At 40.0% G+C, this 25,758-nt stretch overlaps 1 protein-coding gene across 15 annotated transcripts in view; it reads left to right on the forward strand.

Annotated features, from left to right (window-relative positions):
- The window catches only part of Ttc3 (tetratricopeptide repeat domain 3), a 110,752-nt gene that overhangs the window by 7,155 nt on the left and 77,839 nt on the right, over positions 1 to 25,758 (forward strand). For 6 of the 15 annotated variants that reach the window (XM_076549263.1, XM_076549260.1, XM_015999843.3 and 3 more), the window contains 9 exons: positions 6,558 to 6,712; positions 7,017 to 7,059; positions 7,449 to 7,599; positions 8,048 to 8,135; positions 10,200 to 10,292; positions 11,152 to 11,272; positions 13,191 to 13,276; positions 14,598 to 14,692; positions 16,049 to 16,111. The exons of 2 other annotated variants lie outside the window; for them this stretch is intronic. In XM_076549263.1, the coding sequence (XP_076405378.1) occupies positions 6,569 to 6,712; positions 7,017 to 7,059; positions 7,449 to 7,599; positions 8,048 to 8,135; positions 10,200 to 10,292; positions 11,152 to 11,272; positions 13,191 to 13,276; positions 14,598 to 14,692; positions 16,049 to 16,111 (884 nt within the window). In that variant the 5' untranslated portion in view covers positions 6,558 to 6,568. Of the gene's footprint in view, positions 1 to 2,891; positions 4,320 to 6,538; positions 6,713 to 7,016; positions 7,060 to 7,448; positions 7,600 to 8,047; positions 8,136 to 10,199; positions 10,293 to 11,151; positions 11,273 to 13,190; positions 13,277 to 14,597; positions 14,693 to 16,048; positions 16,112 to 18,959; positions 19,058 to 19,255; positions 19,300 to 25,758 lie in introns of those variants that run through there. 7 more of the 15 variants (XM_076549262.1, XM_015999849.2, XM_015999841.3 and 4 more) reach the window with 7 other exon arrangements.

Raw genomic sequence — 25,758 nt, forward strand, 5'->3', positions numbered from 1 at the left:
GTTTAGGTGCTTCTTATAGAGAATATATTCTTGAATTTTTTTTTTTTTAGCCTATCAGACAAGATATCTTTTGATTGTTAGGTTTAGAAACTCCTGTAGAGTTCAAATCTCTTGATTGGTGGTCTACTCATTTTTTATCTAAAATCATTTTTATTTTATCCTTGAATTAGAGAAGTCATTTTGATACAGTTCAAGGCGCTTAATCTGTTAGTATAACAAGGATGTGCAGTCTGTTGCCAGTTTTATTTATACTTTTTTGAAAAAAAATATTATTTTACTTTAGCTGCATTTGATTGTCGTTAGGAGTGTCATTTTACTCCTAAGTTTATTTTTATTTTTTTATTTTATTTTTTGGTTTTTCAAGACGGGGTTTCTCTGTGTAGCTTTGCGCCTTTCCTGGATCTCGCTCTGTAGACCAGGCTGGCCTCAAACTCACAAAGATCCGCCTGCCTCTGCCTCCCGAGTGCTGGAATTAAAGGAGTGCGTGCCCTGCCCCGCCGCGCCCCGCCCCCCCCCCCCCCCAAGTTTAAATACACTGCTTGTGTCACGCAGAATTCTCTTAAAGGGACAGAATAGAACAGAGAGGATGAGTTTGTGTGTGTGTGTGTTAAAGGGGGATTTATTAGAGTGGCTTGCAGGCTGTGGTCCAGGTAGCCCAACAGTGGCTCTCTGCCAGTGGAAAGGTCTGTGGTAATGGGTTAGTAGTTCAGTCCACCAGACTGCCTGTCTCAGCACTCCCTATCTGGAGTTGGTCTTCGGTCTATGTTGGAGTCCCAAAGGTGTAAGTTCTAATACCAGCAAAGGAATCTCGCCTCAGCAAGAGGAGAGATGAACTTGTCAGCTCGAGTCGGGGCAAGCAGGCAAAGCAAAGGCTTTCATTTTCCAAGTCCTTTTATGTGGCTCCCATCAGAAGGTGTGGTCTAGATTTAGGATGGGTCTTCCCACCTCAGATGATTCAAATCAAGAAAATCCCTCACAGGCTACCCAGATGCTTGGATTTTAGTTAATCCAGATTTAGTCATGTTTACAACCAGGATTAGCCATCACTTTTTTTTTTTTTAAAGATTTATTTATTTATTATGTATACACTGTTCTGCCTGCATGTATGCTTGCATGACAGAAGCGGGCACCAGATCTCATTACAGACGGTTGTGAGCCACCATGTGGTTGCTGGGAATTGAACTCAGGACCTCTGGAAGAACAAGAAAGTGCTCTTAACCTCTGAGCCACCTCTCCAGTCCTAGCCATCACTTAAAAAGAAAGTCATTTAAATTTTGTTTTACATGTATGTGCTTGTGTGGTGAATATAGGCCACATACATTTACAGGTGCCTTTGGAAGCCGGAGCAGGGCATTCAGTGCTTTGGTGCTGGCATTGCATTCAGGTGATGTGGATGCTGGGAACTGAACTCTGGTCCTGGAAAAGCAAGAAGGTGCTCTTAACCACGGAGCCGTCAGTCTTTCTGTCTCTTACTTTTTAAATAAACAGTTTTGATACATGGTCTGTCTTAATTCTGAATTTTGCCTTTCATTAGATCTAGAAGATTGTGAGATTAGAAGTCCTATATTATTTAAATAATGTCTGATTTTTATCTGTTCTTCTGAAGTTTTAACAGGGCATATGTGTATTCATTTTTTTCTGGGTCACTTTTCATTTCTCATAGGTGCTAGATAGTTTTAATGAGTTTATCTTCTGATTAACAAGTTTTCCTTTTAACAGTTAGTCTTTTTTAATTTATTTTAATTTAGCTTTTAAATATTTAATTATATATATGTTTACATATATATTCGCTTTTAGCACCTAGCTACCTGCTTATCAGTCATCTGTCTGTATTGTGTTTGTTGAGACAAGGTCCTGTGGTGTAGCTCTGGTTAACCTTGGACTTGGATTCTCCCACCTCTCCCTCCTGAGTTGCTGAGATTACAGTCATGACCATCATTCCTGGCTTATTTTATACTTATTTATTTATTTATTTTTATTTCTTTGGTTTTTTGAGACAGGGTTTCTCTGTGTAGCTTTGGTGTCTTTCCTGGATCTCACTCTGTAGTCCAGTCTGACCTCGAACTCACAGAGATCCGCCTGGCTCTGCCTCCTGAGTGCTGGGATTAAAGGCGTGCGCCACCACCACCTGGCAGCTTATTTTATTTTTAAAAGTTTTATGTGATTTCTTTTTCAGTCATATTTAGTCATTCTTTTACTCTCATGTTGTGTGTTCATTTTTAAATTTGTAGCTGTTCTGTATACTGGATTTGGCCATCTCTTGTCTGAAAATTTGGTGGGGGGTTTCTAACATTATTGCTTGTTTTTTTTTCTGTTGTCTCTCATGATGGATTGCTCATCCTTGTTTGATGATGATTGGTTATGAACAATTTGATTCATCTTTGAGAATTTTGAGTCTAACTTGGGAGTACTTTATTTCTGAAAGCATTGTATAAGTTTTGGCTGGGAGTCAGGGAGATTAACTGGACCCATTTTCAAATTACACATTGGGCTCCTGGTCCAGGGTTTCCTCTCCGGATCCATTATGTCTTTTGGTACCACTGCCTCTAGCTTTTAGGTGTCAGTTTAGTTTCTAACTTGAGGTTTTGTTGCTTTTGGGGGGAGAGGGTAGCTTTAAATGTTTTCCTCTGTCTATAAATAGACAAAACATCATCATCATCATTAAATCAATGATCTGTCAGACCTAAGGTCACACAGCTTTAACCCCAGACTTTGGGAGGCAGAGATAGGTGGATCTCTGTGAGTTCAAGGGCATCTTGGTCTGGTCTACACAATGAGTTCCAAGCTAGGTAGGGCTGCAATAGTGAGATTCTGTCTCAAAATAAAACCTGTGATCCACTTTTTCTCCCCATTGGTAGAGTTCTTTAGTATCTAATAAATTCCTTTATTTTAGTATTTAACTATGTTAGTTTTAGTTTGTGTTAGAAAAAAAAATTAAAACAAGTTTAAAATTAAGCCATAGGTTAAGACATTCTAAAGGAAAATATTAAGTAACTCTATAATGTGTTGATTTGTTACAGTTTATCTTCTAGACCCGTAGTGATGTAACAGATAAGTAAGCCTGTGATGATCAAGTAATAGGAAAACTGCTTCCAGTGATGTGGGCATGGTGCTCTAAGCTTACAGAGCAAAGGTGAACTTGGGGGGACCAGGAAATACTTCCTGAACTGAGTGGAACTGGTGGGCATTATTGTGGTTGCAGAATAAAGTTGCTAAGGAGTGGACAGCAGCCAAGTGTGACTGAGTGTAGGCCATGTGTCATGGCGGGACGAGGTAGAGGCAGGAGCGGGGTTATACCAGGCCTCGTCCTGTGTATTGTAGGGAAAGAGTGCTGTTTGATGCTAAGGAGAGGCTGTTGAGTGGACCTGACAGTGAGATGACAAGCTCAGCTTCACGGGATGCTGAGGTGAAAGCAGGCCACCACTTAGGAGATGGCTTGTTGTCTTAGTTCAGAGAAGAGATGAAGGTCTGACCAAGGCATTGGCATTGGGCACAGAGGACGTATGTGGTTCATTCAGGTGTTTGTTTTTGTTTTTAGAGAAGTAGTGGTGTAGGTAAGTTGTGTTGAAATGTGGGCAGTCAATATTACCTGCATTTTTGGTTTCTCCACATTTTTGGTTTGGATAACTATTTGGCATTTAGAGCAGTTAATTGATAAATAGTATATAGAAAGAGGAAAGAACTTGGCTCCTTTTGAGTCTTTTTTTCTTTTGAGGAAAAACAAGTTTGTCTTTGAACTTCCTGAATCTGAGGGGCTTATGAGACATTTTGGTTAAGATCTAGTAGCAGTTGACATGGATGTTCTAGAAGTTGAGAGATGTGGCTCAGCCTGGAAAGATGAAGGAATCTTTAGCATTTGGAAATTTGGAATCCAGTGTTTCCTATAGTAGTACTACCTGAGCTAATTTAAATGGTACACAAATACCTGAAGGGTTTTAGTAGTAATCTAATGTGTGTGGGAAAACTTGTATATCAAACCTGTGGTATCACAGACATTATTGTTTAGGTCATGTAAACTCTGGGAAAGGGAAATACTAGGTGAAAATGCATACAATCAATGGAAATGGCAGACCTGGTGCAGATAGCGACAGTTGAGAAAGTGCTGCTTCGAGCCATGGGCGTGGGGCATAAGAGGTCGGTCACTCAGAGAGAGTGAGATGGGAAGAAAAGAGAGTTGATATGGGTGGCGGGAATGGAGAAGAAGAGCCCATGAAGGAGACTGAGGAAGAGCAGCCAGACCAATAGGAGGAGAACCAGAAGATGGTCTTTGGAGTCCATATGAAGAGTTCTCAGAAGGAGGAAGTGGTCCACAGTGTCAAGTAAGTTGCAAGCTGAAAAGTGCTCTTTGGATTTAACAATTAAGGTAGACTATTTAGCTGGAATCATCTAAAAATAGATTTAAAAACATTCATCTCCAGTGTTTGTTAATAATAGCTAGTATTTATTGTGTTTCTTAACATGCCTGGTATCGTGAAAGCACTTTACATGTGTTAATCGATTAGTCAGGAAGATAGTATTTGTTATTCACACTTGGTGTGGGGAGAAACTGAAGCTCAGAAAATTTAAGTAACTTGCCCAAGATCACACACCCGGGCAATGGGAGCATCAGGGTTCCAGTCCACTCAGTCTGGCCCCAGAGTTCATGCTTTTAACCCTTTTGCCACATTGCCTCTCTAGTTAAACAAAATGGAACTTTAGAAACCTACACCAGCATTGTAATCACAGTATAGTTGTTGCTGTGTGTGTGACCATGAGATCTGCTGGACTTCAATGATTAGCATCATGTCAGAGTGGCTTGAGTCTGCCGATTGTATTGTAATGTACACCATGGTGGTGACTGTGGGTTATGACAGTTCTTGTCTCTTTTCTGTATTCATAGTTAAAAAAAAAATGTGAACTTAAAAGTATATGTTCTGAGGCTAATATATTCCATATTATGTGCCTTATTTTGGGTACTGTGGTATCTTTATTTTTTCCAGCTATTATGTAAATTCCTTAAACTCTGGAAGTGATGTTCATGCAGAACAGGTAAACTTCTCAGGTGTTACAGGTGACCATTTTATTTGTACATAGTCATTAATGACCTTATTCAGAGCAGTTTCCTTCAAATGGTAGAAATGGAACCAAATTGTAGGAACCCAAAAGTGAGTGAAAATGGAGGACTCAGTAGAAAGAGGAAGAAAATTTCTTGGGTAGGTTGAAGAATAGGAGGCATTGGGAAAGAAGACGGCTGTAATGATTGCTGGTGTGGTCATCGAGGAGTTGATCAGTGAGGATGCTGGTGTGAGAAGTGGCCCTGGGAAAGAGGAGCCTGGTGAGGTAGGCAGTAACACTCTGAGAAGGCATCATCAGCAGAGGCCTTAATATGACTGGTCTGGTGGACTTGGAAGAGGGAAGACTGATTGCCAGTGTTCTTGATAAGGAAAAGTAGTGAATTACTGTGTGAGAGAGAAGAGATCGTGAGCCCAGAGCACTGGGGTTGAGTTGTCCTTCATTTGGTGGCCTTGAGCAAATTCCTTAATGGTACTGAAGTGTTTTCCCGTTTGTACAGTAGAGATGGTGATGTGAGTCTACTGTGAAAAGTGACTGTGAGGACTAGTGAGAAGTTGCCTTTAATGCTTGCTCTTCACTTTTGATATTGTGAGGTTTTCACAAATCAAACTGAACATACTGCTTGATTGAAAAAATATGTGTGTGGATGGCCTCTTTAAAGATAAACCTAACAACAGTAGAGTTCAGAGAGACAGGGGAGGGTATGATGATGGTGTTGGTGATGGAAAGAAGAGAGTGTGATTACTAGTGTCAAGAACTAGAAGAAGTAATGAAATGCTGAGTTTTCAGTGATACTGCAGCTCTAATCTGAAAAACCCTCATTATTGAACTTTCTTTAGGGGGAAAACCAGCCTAAAACTTCACACTAGCCTTCCTCTTCCTCACTGACCCACATATTAAAAATGACTTGTGCTCCAGTGAGGTAGGAGCACTGGCTGTGCCTGTAGTAGGTGAGAGAGTAGCAAGCAGGGATTCTCAGGACGGGAGGTCTGGCTGCGTCCATGGAGAGCAGAGTGTTACAGTGAACCACTCCAACTCTGCCCTCCGCCCAAGAAGAGATTTACTGAGAGATGAATAGGAACTGGGGACCTACGAGCAGCTGACAGGAAGTGCTTTCTCAGTAGAGTCGGGATGGTTGAGAGTATCGCAGTTTGTATGCTGTGAATGGTTTATGTTAGGGTATGGTATGTAGCGTGTAGGGAAGTACCCAGTAGCAGAAGGTCATTTCTGCATCCAGCAAACACTTTTTAAAGGCATAGTTTGCTAGGCACATACAGAGTAAGATGCCCTTCTACCTACGGGAGACAGGTTTATCATGAGTTCAGAGTAGAGCTGGTGAATATGTGAACCTGAAGAAAAGAACAGTGGATCAGGGATGAGACCTCAGTGTTCTGATCGGAGTTACTTCCCTAGGATGCAGACCCCAGATATTTTTCTGATATACCACAGGGAAAACTGCTGCTGCCTTAGGCGATGGTTGATCTGAGTGTGTGTTGTCTCCTTAGGATTGTACACCATGGATGATTTTCCTGAGGGAGACTTCACTTTGGCAGATGATACATTGTTGGAAGGTTGCCCTTATGAGGATGACTGTATCTGTGCCCCTGACTTTACCACTGATGATTATGTCCGAGTGACTGAGCTCTACTATAATGGAGTGGTAAGTAGGCTTGTTGAAAGTTTTATGTCACAGAAGCTTTCTACTTGAGAGGGGCTTTTGTGGCATATGAGTATGTGCAGGAAGGTACACATGCTTCTGAGGAGGTGATTTCAGAAGGGAAGGGAAGTAGAGAGTGGAGGTAAGAAGTAGTTGTTTTGACTGGAGATTAACCAAGCTCCTGAGGAGGAGCTGTAGGGACACTCCGCAAACCCCATGAGAATGCCCACAGGAGTGCAGAAACCACAGGTCATACATACTTTCACATTTTACCAGATAAAAATCAGAATGAATTTTCTTCTTTTAGGGTATGCAATATAAAGATTATGCCCAAAGTGAGAAAAATTTAGGTGAGTATGTTAACACTTTAATGCTAATTTATTGAAGACTGTAAAGGGGAGTCTGGCCATTCAGTCACAGCAACATAACAACTTAAGATGTGTTTTTAGTTTGATTTGGTGATACAGGCCTGTAATCCCAGCACTTGGGAAGGAGGCTGAGGCAGAGGGATTGGAAGTTCAGGGCCAGCTTTGATCAACATGCTGAGACTCTTGTCTCAGAAACTGTAATCTTTTTGTTAAGCTAGAATTCAGCCATTACTTAAATATTCTTAATATATAATAGATTGACTATTTTATTCCTTTAGTTTTTACCTTTTTATACCTATTTACTTTTCCCCTATTAATGGCATTGATTCATTTGTAAATACTAATTTTAAACTTTTTTAATTTTAATTAAGAATATGACATCTGCAATATATGGTGTAGTAAGCCACTTTCTATCCTGCAAGATTACTGTGACACCATTAAGCTATATATCTTCTGGCCACTTCTTTTTCAACATCAGCACAGTTCTATAATATCAAGATTGCATCCCTGTGTGGAAGCCACGTAAGTTACTATGGAATAATAATTTTAAGAACTGTGATAGCACATTGTATGAGGAATATCAAAGAAAATGGGAGGCCTGGGCCTCTTTCTTGAATACTGTTTAATTTTTTGTTTGTTTAGTTGGATAGAAAAAGTAAAGACTTGGGATTTGAATATAAATGAATAATTATTACATTTTAATGAATTACCTTAATAGAATAGATTGTAAACTTGAAGCTGAGTAAAACAATTAATAAGCTTATTTATAAATACCAGTGTTACAGAAAAGAGGAAAAGATACAGTGTCTGGTTTGTTTATTGAACACCTGATGTATTGTTACCTAGAGTAAAGAAAAAGAACTTTCCACATAGTTTAAATAGAACTATAAATATAAAGTTCATATAAATGTAACATTAGTAAATAAGTACATTTGGGATCCTAATCTTAAAAAAAAAAATTGTCTTTAAGCCGTTCTCGTGCCGCCGAGATAAGTTTGAAGAAATTACAACATCTTGAGTTGATGGAAGACATTGTGGATTTGGCAAAGAAAGTTGCAGTAAGTGGTAGCTGTGGTTCCCATTCATTAGACTGTAAATGAATGGGAGCTGCAGAGACGGTTCAGTGGGTGAGTGCTTGCTGTGTGGACTGGGGGGCCTGTGTTTGGATCCTAGCCCCCTTGTGAAAACGTGGCCCTGTAACCTCAACACTGTGGTGAGGGGGTGGAGACAAAAGGCTCCCTGGAGTTAGCTGGCCACCAGCCTACTTCCAGATTCAGTGAGGAGAGACTGTTTGAAAGGTGGGAAGTGATAGAGCAGCTTCTGGTGTCGTCCTCTGACCTGCATGTATGCATGCATGCATAGGTGTGTGCATCACCACACACAAGTTCATGTATCAAACATCCATGCACTGTACTGTGTTCCCCACACACACACAAAAGGAAAAAAGATGAGCAAACAAACACAAGGATGTAAATACATGATGTTTGTCCTACGTTTCGAGTTTATAGCAGTTAGCAAGACAGTGCTTTATTTTTTGTGTCCATGGACATGCTCAGTATTGAAAATGATAAAGCTGATAGACTGGATCCATGTGCCCCAGTGGGTATCAGGATTGCATCGTGCTAAGGAATAGAAGCTGGAACTCATTATAAATGACTGTGAGCACTGGGGTATGAAGCCTCTGTCACGGGCTCTGAAACTAATGGTGGTCTTTTGACATGAGTACCACATCAACAGGTAATTTGCATTGGAGAGTCTGTCAGGGAAGACTTGAGGTGGCATTCTGTACTATGTCGTGGATCTTCCATATGATTCTTTTCTTCTTGAAGTTTTTGGTACTGTTCTAGTTGAAGCTTACATTTGGAAAAGGTGTTTTCTGCTAAAATCAGTTGTAATAACATACAGCTGATAAATGTACCTTTATTAAAAGTCTAGGTGTAATGAACTTCAAAAATCTGTACATTTTATGTTATATATTATATAATTTTTTTTGAGACAGTGTTTCTCTGTGTAACCACCCTTGCTGTCCTGGAACTCACTCTGTAGACCAGGCTGGCCTCAAACACACAGAGATTCACCTGTCTCTGCCCCCTGAGTGCTGGGATTAAAGGCTTATCCTGGCTTACAGTATAATTTTTAACTAGAATCTGTATGGAAGACTATTTCTGAATTACATTAGAATCTTAAAGGGACACAAATGTCAGTGTTTATGGCAAGTACATTGCTATGTATGTAGAGTAGTGTAGTCAGAAATCGTTTAGTGGATTGGGGTGCATTCTGAGGACTGAGTCATTAGCTGGATTCACTGTTGTGTGAATCTTAAAGATTGCATTGAACACCAAGCAAGATGCTATTAGCCAACCTCTCGATGTAAACATGAGACAGGGTAAACATGGTTGTATGAGAGACTGCTGCCAGTACAGTGTGGCACACTGTTTTACAGCAGTCACTCTTTTGATGAGTAGACTGAGTACTCTAAAATAATTGTATTGTAGAAAATATCCAACCTAGTAACATGACTGTCCGTCATTGTCAAGTACTGCATGGCGTACTTGTACAGCTGATAGCTCAGGAAGTTTACCCAAGCAAGAGCACAGACTTGTGGTCAGTGAGTGCACTGGGAACCACAGTGCTGTAATGCAGTGTAAGTGATAAGTTTGCAGGTTGTTGTAGTCTTGGGGAACTTTTGTCCTGTCTGTGCTTCCTTGTTAATTCAGACGCCACCGTGGAGCTCATGACCTCCCTAAAATGTAGGGTTTTGTTTTGTTTTATTAGAAATTCAGTTCCGAGGGTGGGGAGATTGTGAGGACCGAAGTTTAGCACTGATGTCAGTAAACGCTGGACAGTGTGGTGGCCAGCTCGTGCTCTTAGCACTTCAGAGACTGCATCACCAGAGCAAGCTGGCTGGCCAGATTAGTGAAATAGAGAGCTCTGGGTTCGAGTAGGGCCCTTCCTTCCCTGTATAAGGTGGAGAGAGGTCAAAGGAGACATACATACGTGTCACCTTCTGGCCCCCACATGCACACATACATGTGTACACAGCACACATGCCACCCCCAAAAGAACTCAGTTAAAACTGACAGATTAAAGAAAAATGTGTGGTTTTGTTCTTTATTTTGCAGAATGATTCATTCCTTATTGAAGGTTTATTGAGAATTGGTTATAAAATAGAAAATGTAAGTGTTAAAAATGAGACCCCAGCACACCCATTACAGGTGAATGATAGTCATTCTTGTTGCATGTTTCCCAAATAATGTCTGTATATATCCAGTCTTTTACATGTAGTATTTGGTAATACCAGTTTCTGCCTATTATATAAATAATCTTATTTTATAGATTTGCCTCTTTTCCCTTTTAAGCCTTTCACAAGTTACTCATTTTGTCTTTAGATTATTTGCCTAACATATATTCCTCCAATGAAATTAAGTCCTTGGTTTGAGATTTTTTTTTTTTCCAGTAATTGCTAGGTAACATTCAGGTGCAAAGATAAGTCTATTTGTAATGCTATTGGGACAGGAATGTCTATATAGTTCCTTTAAGCCTAATACCAACATTGGCAATTCAGCTATTTAATTTCTGAAGTTATTTCAGATTCTTAAAAAAACAAGTGACCTTCTTGTGGACTCCTGAGGAGTACCATTGCACTGGTGGCCCGTTTGCCCAGCCGTGTGCTTATGTCAGTGTCTGCTGCAGATCATGTGGCCCTGTTCTGTGCCTCGAGACTTTGCTCAGGATAGGTCCCTAGTTGACATGTGACCCGAGGGTCCTCCTCTGCCTTTGTGTTACTGCATTCCCCTGCTGCCTCAGCAGCCCAGGGTTGTAGACCTCAGTATCCGTGTCTGTAACCATCGCAGAAACATTCTTGATCTGCAAGAGCAGCCTAAGGGAGTCCACGTGACTGTTCCCTAACTTATATATTGGAGTCCAGCTGTTCTCCATTGCATGACAGAGTAATGAAAATAAGTATACGAGATGTTTATTAATGATCTGAAATGCTGTAGAAGGTAAATTCAAAATGCTACATACATTTGAATTAATAGCCATATTCCCTTCTTCATTCCTCTTTTGAAACAGAAAATTTTGGCAATGGAAGAAGCTTTAAATTGGATAAAATATACAGGTGATGTAGCAATTCTACCTAAATTAGGATCAGTTGACAGTTGCTGGCCCATGTTAAGTATTTTCTTTACTGAATGTAAGTATAAGTGCTTTAAATGTTGAGTCTGGTTTAAAGAATATTATTTGGGAAGATGGAATGTGTACATAGATGATACTTGATTTATCTTAGGAATAGCTAAACATGTTTTTCTTCTGGTATAATGCTCAAATAAGAGAATTTTAACATTGCAATTAGTCTATTCTCTTATTTTTGTCTCACTGGTTTTGTGCATTATGCTCTTAAAGCTACTACTCCATGGATGTCTTGTTATTATATATAATACTTGAAAGAAAGAGCCCACAGCTGGGGTTCTCTTGTATTGTCATTCATCAGGGAAAGTACAGATCCTAATATGATTTTCATTTTCCTGGTGCATCCACTCTTCTTAATGTAAGACAGAACTGCCTTAAATACTTTTAAAGGTATTTTACTGTAAGCATGTTATGATATAGTTAACAGTCTGAAGACAGGAAACCCGATGAGCAGAAGCTTGTTACCTGCACTGAAAAGAGTGTTGTATTTGTCAGTGGGTTTAGATGCTTTAAGTAAATAGAGACAGACCTTTCTGGTTGAATTGTTAAGACGCTGGGGTGTATGGCATCCAGATGTTTAGGGTTTTGTCCTCATTGCAGCTTTGAGGACTTGTGATAACAGGGAAGGAGCCAAGCAGCTGGTTATCATGTATCGGGCACCTGTGTGGGCTCATTACTGATCCCCTCTGGTGTCTGCAAGGTGCTCTAGTTGTTCTTGTGTTCAGTAGTAAAGTCAGAATTGGAGGGTTAGATCAGTGTTCTCAACCCATAGGGGTCAAATAACCCTTTGGGGTCAAATAACCCTTTCTCAGGGTCGCCTAGGACCATCTGCATATCAGATATTTACATTATGATTCATAACAGTAGCAGAAATTACAGTTATGAAGTAGCAACAAAATAATTTCAGGGTTGGGGTCACCACAACATGAGAAGCTGTATTACGGGGTCACAACATTAGGAAGGTTGAGAACCGCTGGGTTAGGTGTTCTCCGCAGTCTAACGAGGACTGGAATCTAGACGAGAACTCACTCATGTTCTCTGAAATCAGAACAGGTTTTTTCCCCAAAAACTCAGCTCTGTCTCTTAATACTCTGGTGACCATCCCAGATCTTGCTTGAGTCTTAAATGTTTAAGTATTTCTTTAATCTTGAAAATTAATGATTGGCTAGATAGAAGTTTAGCTATAATTTTGGTGTAGTAAATTTTTAAATCAGATTCTTACAATCCTTTTTATATCGTAGCTTCAAGTGCTGAAAATGAGGCTTGATTAACCTGTGGACACAAAGTTGGCTTATCTATTGCATTTTTATTAGTTTACTAAGTTTTTTATTAGAATAGTAGATCAAATAACTTCACACTAACATTTTTTTTGTGAAGTCAAATATTAAATAAAGCCTTTTAAATACTTCATATGTTACAGTAAGTACATTTCAGAAAATAGTTTTTCAGGTTTTTGTTTTTACACATTTTTATTGAACATGCTCTCTGGCACATTGAAAGTACTTGATACTGTTTGTTAAATTGGCTTTGGTAATTATGAGCCCTTAATCACAGTATATTATAAAAGAAGGAAGGGTATTACTCCATTAAGAATATAATAATAAAAATTTAATTGCTAGAAATAAATACAGATTTATTCACAAAAGCAATGAGTGGTTTTCTGTTATTTTTTTACGATATGGATTGTTTGAGGATAAATGTGTATCCTCATTGCTGTATCTCTGAGCTACATTGCCAGCCCAATTTTCTATTCTTTAACTATTTAATATATATGTAAGATTACAAAAACATACAAACTATTTAAAATGTTTAATAATAAAATGAACACAATAGACTTACCTATTTAGCACAAGAATTAGAGTATCATCAATACCAATTTAGAACTAATACTCTCTTTCACTTTCTCCCAATACAAATCTCAGATAAGTATCATATTACTAAAGTCGTAACTGAAAATTGCAACTTGCTTGAGGAATTTAGAAGGAACAGTTGTATGCAGTGTGTGAAGGTAAGGATACTTACCTTAAATATAGTTGAAGATTTTTCTGTTAAAACTTTTTATAGGCATGAGTAATAAAACTAGAGAAAGTAAAATAATGAACTACTATAAAGTAACATGCATAAGGGAAACGTTAAGGAATTTTGATCTAGAATAGAAGAAATAGTATCTTAATACAGTGAAGAAATATGATTTTGTTTGGCAATATCCCTTATTGAGATGTAAACCATGTGTCACAATTCACTCAGAGAAAGTACTGATTCTTAACTCAATTTTAAAGAAAATATTTAGGAGATGTTTAGTGTTCTATAGAATTTTATAATTAAAGCCATTGGTAATAATTTTCATTAATTAAAAAATATGAGTATCTTAAGTAAAGAAATTTGGCTATACTTGTAGCCTCTTTTATATATATTATATATATTCTTGCTAACCTCTGATGTTATTCTTAGCAGTCAGTCAATATTACCTGTGAGTGAATGATATATATATATCATTATCAATCGAGATACCAAGGATTATTGGATTATACTACACTTGCTAATAACCCAAAGCTACAATTTTACCATTCATCTTATTTTTAGACCACAATACCTTATGGATAAATTTTATTTAAAAATGTACCTACTATAAAATACTATACATAACAGAAAATTGTTTTATTAATTATTTATATTATGTTGGTTTTTAGCTTCAGATCCAGTGAGAGACCCTGTCTCAAGGGAATAAGGTGGAAAGACATAGAGGACACCATGCATGTATGCTCCTCCACATGTACACAGGCACACACGCACACACGCACACGCAGTAACAGTACACGTACTTGTTCTTTCTAGATTTCCTCCTCTGACCTTTCCATGCTTGCACAAGGGCATGTCTGTGCATACACTTCCCAACATATAGACACAAATGCATACACTGCACACAAGATGACAGACACATGCTCCTCTCCTCTCCAGACTCCTTGTAATACCCAGCACAGTGTAATGCTATGTGTGTTAGTTGTACTATATTTTAGGGGATAATGACAGAAAAAAGTACGTCTTTAGTGCATTTTTTCTTAGGTATTTTTATCTGTGTAAGATTGTATCTGCAGATTCAGAAACCATGGATATAGTTTTAGTAATAATGAATATATCAGAATAGTAGAGATTATATTCTCATTTTCTATGTAAATAACCCCATGGTACCCTTAATAGCAAGGATATTGGATATCCTTGAATAATATTGAGTAATAGTGAGAAGATCCACTTCTCCTTGGGGGTTGGGTTCTTTTTCTCGATTGTCTTTGGAGGTAACTGATGAGTCTTCTCTCACTTCGGTTTCTCAGCAAGGAGAACTAATGAAAATGAGAGGAAATGAAGAGTTTTCCAAACAGAGATTTGATATAGCTGTTATTTTTTACACCAGAGCCATTGAATATAGGTAAGAGCACAGTGGAACACAAGTCTTCTCTGTGGTCGATCCAGCTAGAGTGTTAGGACAAGTAGCGGCGAGAAGAGCTGTAGACTGTCTTCCATTTGCCGTGCAGAGTAGTAGGTTTTCTCTTCTGTAGGCATCAGTAGCAGTGCTGGCACCTGAATACGTGAACCAGCAGGTGTCTCAGGCACCTGGGGCAGGACATTCGGCTGTTTTCCACAGACTGACTGGAGTCGTGTCTGTCTCCTTCTGTATCAGCTGCGCCTGCCATACTATTAACTGGCTATAGGGAGGGCTGTTTGGACCTCATGCTGAAGAAGTTGCCGTGTAGGAGGCTTTGCTTTCTTGGGGGGGCTTTTTGTCTGTTTGTTTTTTGTTTTCTTCAAAACAGGCTTTCCCTGCATAGCCTTGGCTGTCCTCAAACTCACAGAGATCCGCCTGCCTCTGCCTCCCGAGTGCTGGGATTAAAGGCGTGGCCCACCACTGCCTGGCTCTTGGGGAACTTCTAAAGAAAATAGTTGTAGTTGTTGAGAGGGTAGATGTATGCACTCTCTACATACGTTACTCAGATGCTGGATCATTATTGCTTTCCTCCTGATATATCTTACTCTGTCATTACTGCTCATCTGAGCTGGGCCACCTTATATTTTAGCAGATTTTAGGGGTGCTCTGTAGACTGCCCCCTTTCCTACTCTGTTCTTCACAGGGATTGAGGGAATCCATTTGCATGTCATACCTAAAGGCTACAGAATCAGACAATGAAAATTAACAAAATTTGAAAAGATCTACCTATGATTATTACTGTTGTGTTTTACAAGTTTCTTATGTTTGAGTAAAGTCACAGTCCTGACTTAGATAAGTCATCTTGTCTTTCATAGTTACATACTTTGTAGTTGGCTAGCGTTTTTTTTTTAATTTATTTATTCATTTATTATGTATACAGCATATATGACTGCAGGCCAGAAGAGGGCACCATATCTCATTATGGATGGTTGTGAGCCACCATGTGGTTGCTGGGAACTGAACTCAGGACCTCTGGAAGATCAGACAGTGCTCTTAACCTCTGAGCCATCTCTCCAGCCCCTTGGCTAGCGTTTTAATAATGGGTGTTATTACTCACTTCTCACAATAGTCCTATGGGGTGGATACATTAGTAATTATCTGCCTTTCTTTTGAACAAGGTACTGAGAAAGTAAAAAACCTGAATTTCAGTCAGTTAATATTCTAAATCCTAAATTCTTTCTGCTCTGCCACATAGTTGTAAAGTTTAAGAAGATTTTTTTTGTCGTAGGTTTTTTAATATGGCTTTTGTTTGTTTCAGACATAATGTGTCTTACTGACTAAATGTTACTTCTTTTTAAGACCTGAAAACCATCTCCTTTATGGTAACCGAGCTCTCTGTTTTCTTCGTATGGGACAGTTTAGGTAAGTCGGTTAAAGTGACCTAATTCCTGAATTACTATGCCCCGTACCTATTTTAGGGAAACATTTATCTGTCTTGCAGGGATGCAAGACAGCCCCTTTGTCTTTGAAATAGTTGAGTGGGTAAAAGAAGAGGTTTCATGTATAACGGTTGCAGCAGAGTGCAAGCATTTGTCACATGGTGTTAAGTCCCTGACCTGTATTCCCAGTCTCCCAGCACTCTTAGTAGGTAGGTTATGTCATTCTCCACATTCTCCTCAGGGACAGTGCCTACAGCTAGTGAGTGGTGATGCTGAGATCCAGACACAGACCTGCTGATAACTTGTACGTCTCTGTGCTTCTATGATCTATTCCGTCCTTTTGCTCTATCTGACCTGCATAGTATATTTTTACTGTTTGTTTGTCTTGTTATATAAAATTAAGTAAATATTTTCATAAGTGAAAGAATGCATAGAAATTTAATGGTATTAATGGAACAGAACCATAGTTAATAGAGTTCCTTATATTGAATTTGAAATTTGCTTTTATTTATGAGTTGAGAAAGACTGAAAAAAAGGTACTCACTGTGATTTGATTGTCCTTCATTTACAAAGTTTTAGTATATGAATTATAAGTGTTAATATTAAACAATATATATTGTTGTATTCAATCATGCCCTGTTTTATTGTAAGCGGGTGGGTCCAAAAATACATCCATACAGAGGGAAATATTCAAAACTCATTGAACTAGAAAACCAAGTTAGAGCCTGGGACCCTCAGAACAAGGCTGTGTGGCCAAGGTCGTACATAGATATTAGTTATAATTCACTTTGCCTTTGCCTTTCTGTTACCTAAAATAAAAAAGAAAACTTGAAAAGTCATGAAATTCTCATTATTCATAAAGAAACATTTATAGCAGTTGTTTGGTTGAAAGTGGTTTCCTCATGCTTAACTTAGAAATTATTACGTGGATCACTAGTAATGTTAACTAAGTGATAGAGAAAAATTCCAGAAACGATAGGAAAAACTCTGAAAAATACAGTTTGGAGTTTCACAAAAAAGTTTCTCTATGAAGCATGAAAACTGAGAAGTCCTGTGCCAGTTGTTGTTTTAGTAAAAACACTTCCCTGGGCATGTGGGAGAGTGGGAGTGGGGGAAGGTGTAGTATCTTCCAAGTGTGTAGCGTTTAAAAAAGTAACATTTATTGTGTTTCTCTTTTATTATAAACAGAACACATTCTCATGGTAGAAAATTTGGAAAATACAAGAGTTTAAAAAGAAGAAAATAAGTATCACCAGTAATCCAACCACCTTGGAGAATACCGCTGTATTAACGTTATGCAGCTTTTAGATGGCTTAAGCCGTGGATAATCCGAGGCTATCTAGACTAGAGGAATGGATGGGCTTGACACAGTCTTCCATCAATACTACTGTTCTCAACTGGTTCTGACAAGTAATGAGCTACAAATGTCTAGGTTATTGTTTCTGGCTAGGTCCAGAGTTAACAGATAATCTGTACTGTTTGAAGGTGAATTTGTATGCTTCAAGATCAGATAAATAGGTTTATGACTTGGCTAGCCTCTTGTGAAAATTGAGGTATCTAACCGAAGTCTTGCCAGGCAGAGGGTCATCTACTTTGCAGCTCTGAGAGCTGAGAGGCAAACCAGGGTGGTTCTGTTCTTACGAGTATTTGAAAGATAGACACATGAGGAAGATCTTCCTAAAGCCCCGCTGCACCAGGAGGTGAAGGTAGAATCACAACCTCTAGACAGTGTGAGGTGAAGGCTGAGATAGAGCAGGGACCTGTTTGTGCACCCTGTTGATGGTCTAGCTTGTAATTGAACACGTCTGGATTCACTACAGGCAGGTTAGTGTACTTGAGGGCCACTGGTTTCTATCAGGCAGTCACCAACATGTATCTGATGCTCCTTTAACATACAGAACTATGCTACACTGGTTTTGCTGATGCCTCTTACCTTCTCACACATTGCTTATCTGATTTTGCTCAATAATGTAGAGGTGAGGTTTTCAGGGTCTGTACCTCCTGAGTAGATGATGATACATAGGAATGTGCTGCCACTGGTACAGCTGTGCCTGCATGCAGAAGTACTCTTGCTCTGAGAAGAATGCTTTAGCTGGATTACCGAGGTTGAGATGTTGTGAAATTCTCACATCAAGTGGATGCCTTCTAGACCTGTCATGGGAATCTGGCCAAGCAGCTGCAGGGACAGCTGGAGATAAAGGCTCCACCCAGTGACCCTGGGAGACAGCGTAGTCCCTAGTTCTCAAGGCCAGACTTCCTATTTGTTGTTAAAAAGCACATGTCAAACTATAAAAGAACTGAAATGGAAAAAGATCAAGGCTTGAATGAATGCTAAAATGCATAAGTGAGTCTGAAATACTTTAACCCTAAAATATTAGAAAATGAAAACATTCAGTTTTAAAAATAACTTTGGCAAGATTACTCTAAAAAGGTAAAAATATGTACATTAACTCTTGACAGGCTCTGTCCTGAGTACTTTATGCATATTTGTTCCTAAAAACCTTCACAACCATGGGGGTAGTTGCTGCTGTCTCTTTCAGATGAGAAAATGGGTACAGTGAGGCCCATCAGAGTGCCCAGGATGCTTAGGTGGGTGTGGTGCAGACAGAACTTGAGCTCAGTCTCCCTGGATGTGGTCTCGACGTCAGTCACTTTGGGAAGATGACAATAGAGTACAACGGGAATGTGAACGTCGGAAAATCTCTAAAACAAATGATCCAAATAGTCACACATTTATGAGGACCTGCTTATCCTTACGTAACATGCAGATTAAAAACTACAAGTTTCTCTTTCATACCCATCAGATTGGCAAAAACTTAAAACCTTCGTAATACCAAGTATTTGAGAGGATGTGGAACAAAGGAAACTTTGATACTCGTCTGGAGAAAGTGTTAATTGGTACAGTCACTGTGGAGAGCAGTCTGACAAGGTGAAGATGTGCACACACTCTGCAGTCCACCTCTAGGGTCATCCCTTCCCAGCTGTCAGATGTGTGCCCAAGAAGACATGCGCAAGCCTTCGCATAGCATTGTCTGTGCGAGTAGCCTTGGAAACCACGAAGCTGTCCGTCAGGAGGGGCATGCACAGATGGATTGTGGTATATTCATACAAGGACGTTTTGAATAGCACTTAAAAGAGTGCAATGCTGAGTGTCAAGCAAGTTGCAGAACGGTGTGTGCAGTGTGATGCCATTTGTATACTGTTTAAAGACATGCGAAATAATGTGCACATTCATGTTAAGATGAAGTATGAATTTCAAGTGTTTCTAAAACGTGTGGGCATGTACACCAAATGAGTGGCTATCTCTGGGGAGAGAAGGGGAAAAGGGTTTGGACATGGGAGAGGTGGTACCGTGGGGGCAGCTGCAACAAACCTGCCAACGGAGCTGGAGTGAATATGGCAAAGTGTTTAGTTCTCCCCAAGTTGGTACATGAGTGTTCTTCATGGTAATGTTATGTTCTCGGAATTGTGTATACTTGAAATCCTTGATACAAAAGTAAAACAAGTATAATTTAATGTACGTAGAAGGAAAAAAAATACAGCAGTGAAACATCAAGGTCAAAATGAGATGATTTTGGAAGGAGAGAAACACCGTGATGTTACAGTTAGTGGTCCAAGGAAGGCCAGAAATGAAGGGGTGTGAGCTGGGAAGCAGATGCTCCACCCTGAAGTGATGAAGGAATCTGTGGTGGTTATAATGTTGAAATAAACAGATTGTCACTCAGAGAGGACACAGGTGAGGCCAAGAGCCAGTATAAGCCCTCTGGGCTGGAGTTGTACGTGGGAAGTAAAGAGCTGGGGGATTGCACCATTACTTTTCTTCAGGCTGCTGCTGCTGCTGCTGCTTTTCCCTTGGAATCCTTGAGGCTTAGGAATGTGTTCCACAAATCCCAGGACTCCGGGATTGGATGAGATTTTATTTTATTCTGATCGTCTAGAAGCATGCTTTACAAAATGCAGTTTGTAACCATAGGACATTATTAGAGTGATAGTTGTGATCGATTCAGTTTCATATGTAGGAAAAGGACTCAGACATGTCTAATTTCGGTGGCTACAAAAGCTTATGTAGTGTACACAAGTAGATTTTGCCTGCGCTGTCTCACTCATTTTGTGGAATTCCTATTTGGGAAATTTGAATCCTTCTTGGGGGTATAATGAACATTGCTAAAGGGAAATGTAATTGGAAATGGGGGACATGTATCCTTGAATATTCTCATCTGCTTTCATAAATCCTTAACCTTTTTATATTTCTTTACCTATCTTGCAATTATTACTTCTTATCAGACCCCAGCTATGATTTGTATAGCAGAGAAACTAAGTCCTGTTGATTTTGTTTTCTGAATTTCTGAGATCAGAGATACAGCAACCTAACCATGCTTCTGCGAGAATTACCCCCCTCCCTTGAGTAAGTGAGACAGAGGAAATGCACTTTTGTGAGGGGTCCACAGGTTTAGTTTTAGTGTGTGCTGTTTGCGTTATTCCTGGTGTTTCTCTTAATCGCATGGTCTGGTTTTGTTTAGAAGCACTGAATTTGCTCTTGACAAAAACATAATTGCCAGTTGTTGGGGCGGGGTGTCCTCCCTTTTAAAAAGATGTAATTTTATTTTATATGTACAAGTGTTTTAGTGTGCATATGTTTATGTAGGCACCATGTGCACATAGTGCCCATGGAGGCCAGAAGAGCGAGTCAGATCTCCTGGAATTGGAGTTACAGACAGTTGTGAACTGCCCTGTAGGTTCTGGCAACTGAACTCAGGTCCTCTGCAAGAGCAGCCAGTGCTCTTAACCGCTGAGTCATCTCTCCAGCCCCATTACCACCCCACCCCGTTTTTAAAAAGAAGAAATAGGTGCACATGATAAAACTTTGCGCTGAAAAGGATTCACTGACAGCTCTTGTGTGCTCATCATTTCCTGCTCTCTTCAGATCCTGTTTCTATCATACCTCATGTCTGTAGACGTGCTCGTGTCCATTTTATATATCCAAGTACAGGCAATTTGGGATGATTCAGTGAGACATACCTTTTAAAAATCACGAGTGGAAAACATACACAGCACATGCTGTCGTATAATTTGCTTTTTAAAGACTTATTTATTTTTATGAATGAGTGCCCTGTCTGCATGTACAACTTCATGTCAGAAGAGGGCATCAGATCCTGTTCTAGATGGTTGTGAACCACCAAGTGGTTGCGGAGAATTGAACTCAGGATCTCTGGAAGAGCAGCCAGTGCTCTTAACCTCTGAGCCATCTCTCCAACCCTAATTTGCTTTTTTAAAAATGTTAAGTCTTAGAACTTGTACATCAGTGTGTATCAAGATCTTGTTCTTGTTTGTAGGCAACATTTAATTGGCTGGATACTCAAGTAATCCATCAGGTTATATTAATAATATATGGTTGAATAGGCTACTTGGATTAGTCTATAGATTACTTATAATTACAAATTATTAGAATGTAGATTATTTTCACTTAATTAAATGCAGGTTTGGTTTTTTGTTTGTTTGTTTGTTTTGTTTTGTTTTTTGTTTTTTTTGAGACAGGGTTTCTCTGTGTAGCTTTGCGCCTTTCCTGAGACTCACTTGGTAGTCCAGGCTGGCCTCGAACTCACAGAGATCCGCCTGGCTCTGCCTCCCGAGTGCTGGGATTAAAGGCGTGCGCCACCACCGCCCGGCTAAATGCAGGTTTTTAATGACTCCTTTTACTTATATTCAGTGTTCAGGTGCTAATGTCTTTGTAGGATAAATTCTTGATAAGCTTTTGCTCTGTTAGATGAAGGAGCATGAAGAGGTTTAAACTTAGGAACTTTGATTTAAAACATTTTAATTCTGTTGGTGGTTGTTAGTCACTGTGTATTTAATAGTAGCTGAGTGAATTATGTTTCATACTTTAATAGTAACATTAAGCTACTTGGGGAATAGTTCATTGTTTCTTTTTTAATCTAGTAGGACCTTGAAAGTAATGATAGGTACTACAAGGGGAAGGATCCTTGAAAGCTAGCAAAGTGCTTGTATACTTCACTGGATACATACATGTTGTGGTTTGAGGAGGTCAGTAAATAGCGTCTCCTTTGCCCTGTCCAAAATCAATTAAGTGATGGGTGTGGAACATATGCTAATGATGACCAAATACCACCTTCCTTACAGTTGTAGACATTGGGACTGGGGGCCTTAACTCTGATTGTTAAATGGTTTGTATCTGATTCACTCACAGTCACAGACAGAACCAAGAAACCAGAGCCTGTGAACTTTAAACCTAGAAGAAGAGGTAATCTGGTGTTCTGTCTGTGCTAAGATCCCAGAGTAGGGGCTGAAGAGATGGCTCAGCAATTTTAAGACCACTGGCTGTTTGTTCCTTCAGAGGATCTGGGTTCAATTCTTAGCACCCACATGGCAGCTCACAACTGTGTAACTGCAGTTCCAGGGGATCCGACACCTTCACATCAATGCACATAAAATAAATTACTAAAAAAAGAATCCCAGAGTAATAAATTAAAGAAAAAAACAATATTCTATGTGAAATATTAGATTGGGGTTTGTCTGGGAGGGTAAACATGCTTTTGTGGTAACTAGAGTAAGTCGGAGCACTTGGACTAGAACAGTCCTCAGCAGTTACAGCAGTCGACATCTCTGTCTTCCCACTGCCAGACTCCTGCTCACTTGGCTGCAGTGGTCTGGAGAGCAGCACTGACCCTGCTCTGTTCCCTTGGCTCCAGTTGTAAGATGTGGCCACGTGCTGGAAAATCTACTGGTTTAACTTCAGTTCATGTACCCCCAAATGGGTTATTATAATCTATGCTGTTCAAACAACTGCATATGTTATGGTACCACTGTGTTAACACCACTCAACCCTGATTCAGCAAGTCCTACCAATGTTCTAGTTATGGCTGATGCCAGAAATGGGCAGACTAGACAGAGTCCTGCATTCTCGCCAGTGAGCTAGCAGTGTGGAGCCTCAAGTCGGAAGTGGTGGGCTGTATTCATGGAACTGATAGTGTGCCACATGGCCGCAGTTACAGAAGGGAGAGTATAGACTTTGCAGGTTACACAGTAGGGCTGTTGGCCATTAAGCAGGGTGCTAAGATGCCAAAGAATTACAGTGAGTTGAGGCTCTTACCTGTGGCTAGTACCTTTAAAGGCTTACCCTGGTTACAGAAAATTACTTGGAAGGAGCTGCAGCAGGGCCGAGGCTGGGGAGGCTGCTGGAACTCCAGGCTGGAGAAGGTAGTGAGAACAGACATGGAAAAGTGGAAAGAGTCGTGGTACTCAGAGGCGAAGTGGACAGGAATGGCTTCGTGCTGGGACTTGAGGGAGGAGACTCGAATGGTTTGTGTCCGTAGCAGATTTTTGGATTCTGGGCCCACTCCCTGGCAGTGGGGGGTCATTGGAAGAGGAGTAAGTTTGTAGGAGGTAGAATCTGACTTTATATATAAAATCATATACATATAAAAAAGAAAAAATCGTGTGTGTGTGTGTGTGTGTGTGTGTGTATGTACATAAACATTTATAAACATCAAATACACTGAATACACACATATCCTGAGTGAAAATGCCTGGGAAGCATCCAAATTGGAATATTGTATGGAGGTGAATTATGTGGGTCTGGAACTAAAAAGAGTGGATAACATGTATAGGGTAGGTGACCAAGCTTGAAGTTGGAGATGTAGTTGATATTGCTTAGGAAAGTAGGTTTCACCCTTGCCTGCATATTGGAATCATTGAAACTTTGAACCCAGACATTCTAGTTTAAGTAATCTAGGGTAAGCTTGCAGAATGAGCTTTTTGAAGCTTCCCCAGTAATATCAGTATGTAAGCAAGACTGAGACAACCTTGAAGTCCTTTAGGAGAGCACAAGCTAAGATAAAAGAACCAAGTGGAACCTCAGAAATACCTACTAGAGAAGGGCGAAACCTGGCCTGGAGACTACTTACAAATATCCAGAAAGGCAAGGAATAGTTGTGAGGGAAGAAGTGAGAGAACATTGTCTGGCTGCCAGGATGTGTGAGAGTATTTGGATTTAGCAACATGGACTATAGAAGAGCTGTCAGTGGAAGGCTTTGAGCAGAAGGTGGTTGGTGTGAGCTGAGACCTGTAAGGTGTAGACAATTTCTAAAAATGTTTGGGGGAAGAGATTTGGTGCCTTAAGGCTGTTTTTGGTCTAGGTAACAGATTGAACTGGCTTAAATGGTAAAGAAATGTAATTCCCAAGCCGGGTGGTGGTGGCGCATGCCTTTAATCCCAGCATTTGGGAGGCAGAGGCAGATGGATCTCTGTGAGTTCCAGGCCAGCCTGGGCTACCAAGTGAGTTCCAGGAAAAGGCGCAAAGCTACACAGAGAAACCCTGTCTCGAAAAACAAAACAAAACAAAACAAAAAAAAGAAAAAAAAAAAAAGAAAGAAAGAAAAAAAAAGAAATGTAATTCCCAGGTTCCAGAAGAAGGTGGCTCTAAGGTGTATGTGATTTTCAGCCTGAATGACTTGGTCAGAAAGCTGCCACTCCATCCCTGTGGTGGCAGGGTGACTCCTGTGACTTTGCAGCTGTCAGGCCAGCTATTACATTCTCCAGCAGAAGAAAAAGCCAGGTTTGTTGTGACCCTTTCAAAAGGATCTTGGTACACATCCAAGGGAATATGTTTTTCACAAAGGAATAGACTGAATTCTTGGAAGTCAGACAGTTTGAAACAACACCCAGATCTCAGCAGTTCCCAGGCACCCCTTGTTCCTCCTTCCAATCGCTGTCCACCTCTCTTCCCAGAATGTTTTCCTAGACTTCCATTGGGTAGTTTTATGCAGTGTAAATGGGGTCATGTATGTGCTCTTCTGTGTCTGGCTCTTGTAGCTCGAGTTTTCCTGCCTTGCCCACAGTCAGGACAAATCTCTGTCACCTGCCAGTCCCACAGCCGCTCAGTCCCAACCAAGTAAACACAGAGACTTATATTGCATACAAACTGTATGGCCATGGCAGGCTTCTTGCTAACTGTTCTTATAGCTTAAATTAATCCATTTCCATAAATCTATACCACATGGCTGGTGGCTTACCAGCGTCTTCACATGCTGCTGGTTATGGAGGTGGCTGGTAGTGTCTCTTTGCCTCAGCCTTCCACTTCCCAGAATTCTCCTCTCTCCTTGTCCCACCTACTTCCTGCCTGGCCACTGGCCAATCAGTGTTTTATTTATTGACCAATCAGAGCAATTTGACATACAGACCATCCCACAGCACTTCCCCTTTTCCTTTTTTTTTTTTTTTTTTTTTTTTGTTTGTTTAAAAAGGAAGGTTTTAACTTTTACACATCTCCAAAGCCAGCTTTGGTATATTTGGGAATTTGAGCGTAGCTTCTCTTACTACTTCCTGCTGGAGGGGGGCGCTGTATCTTATGGGGACACAAAGAAAATTTTAGGATCATGGAGTAGTCCATGAGGGTGTATCGTCTGAGCTAGTTGCCTTGAAATGATTCTGGATGTTGGATCATCTGGGCCATGGTGTCATCGGAGACCTTTCAGGGGGTCTTGGCTGGTCAAACCTGATGTATCTTAATCTGGAACAAATCCATAGCCTCTGGCTTTCTGTAGAAACAAAAGCAGAGCCTCTTTTCCAAAGCAACATATCCTTATAGCCAAATTTTGAAGTCAAGATACCTTT

This window comes from Peromyscus maniculatus, chromosome 12 (genome assembly GCF_049852395.1).
Source record: "Peromyscus maniculatus bairdii isolate BWxNUB_F1_BW_parent chromosome 12, HU_Pman_BW_mat_3.1, whole genome shotgun sequence".
Lineage (NCBI taxonomy): Eukaryota > Metazoa > Chordata > Mammalia > Rodentia > Cricetidae > Peromyscus > Peromyscus maniculatus.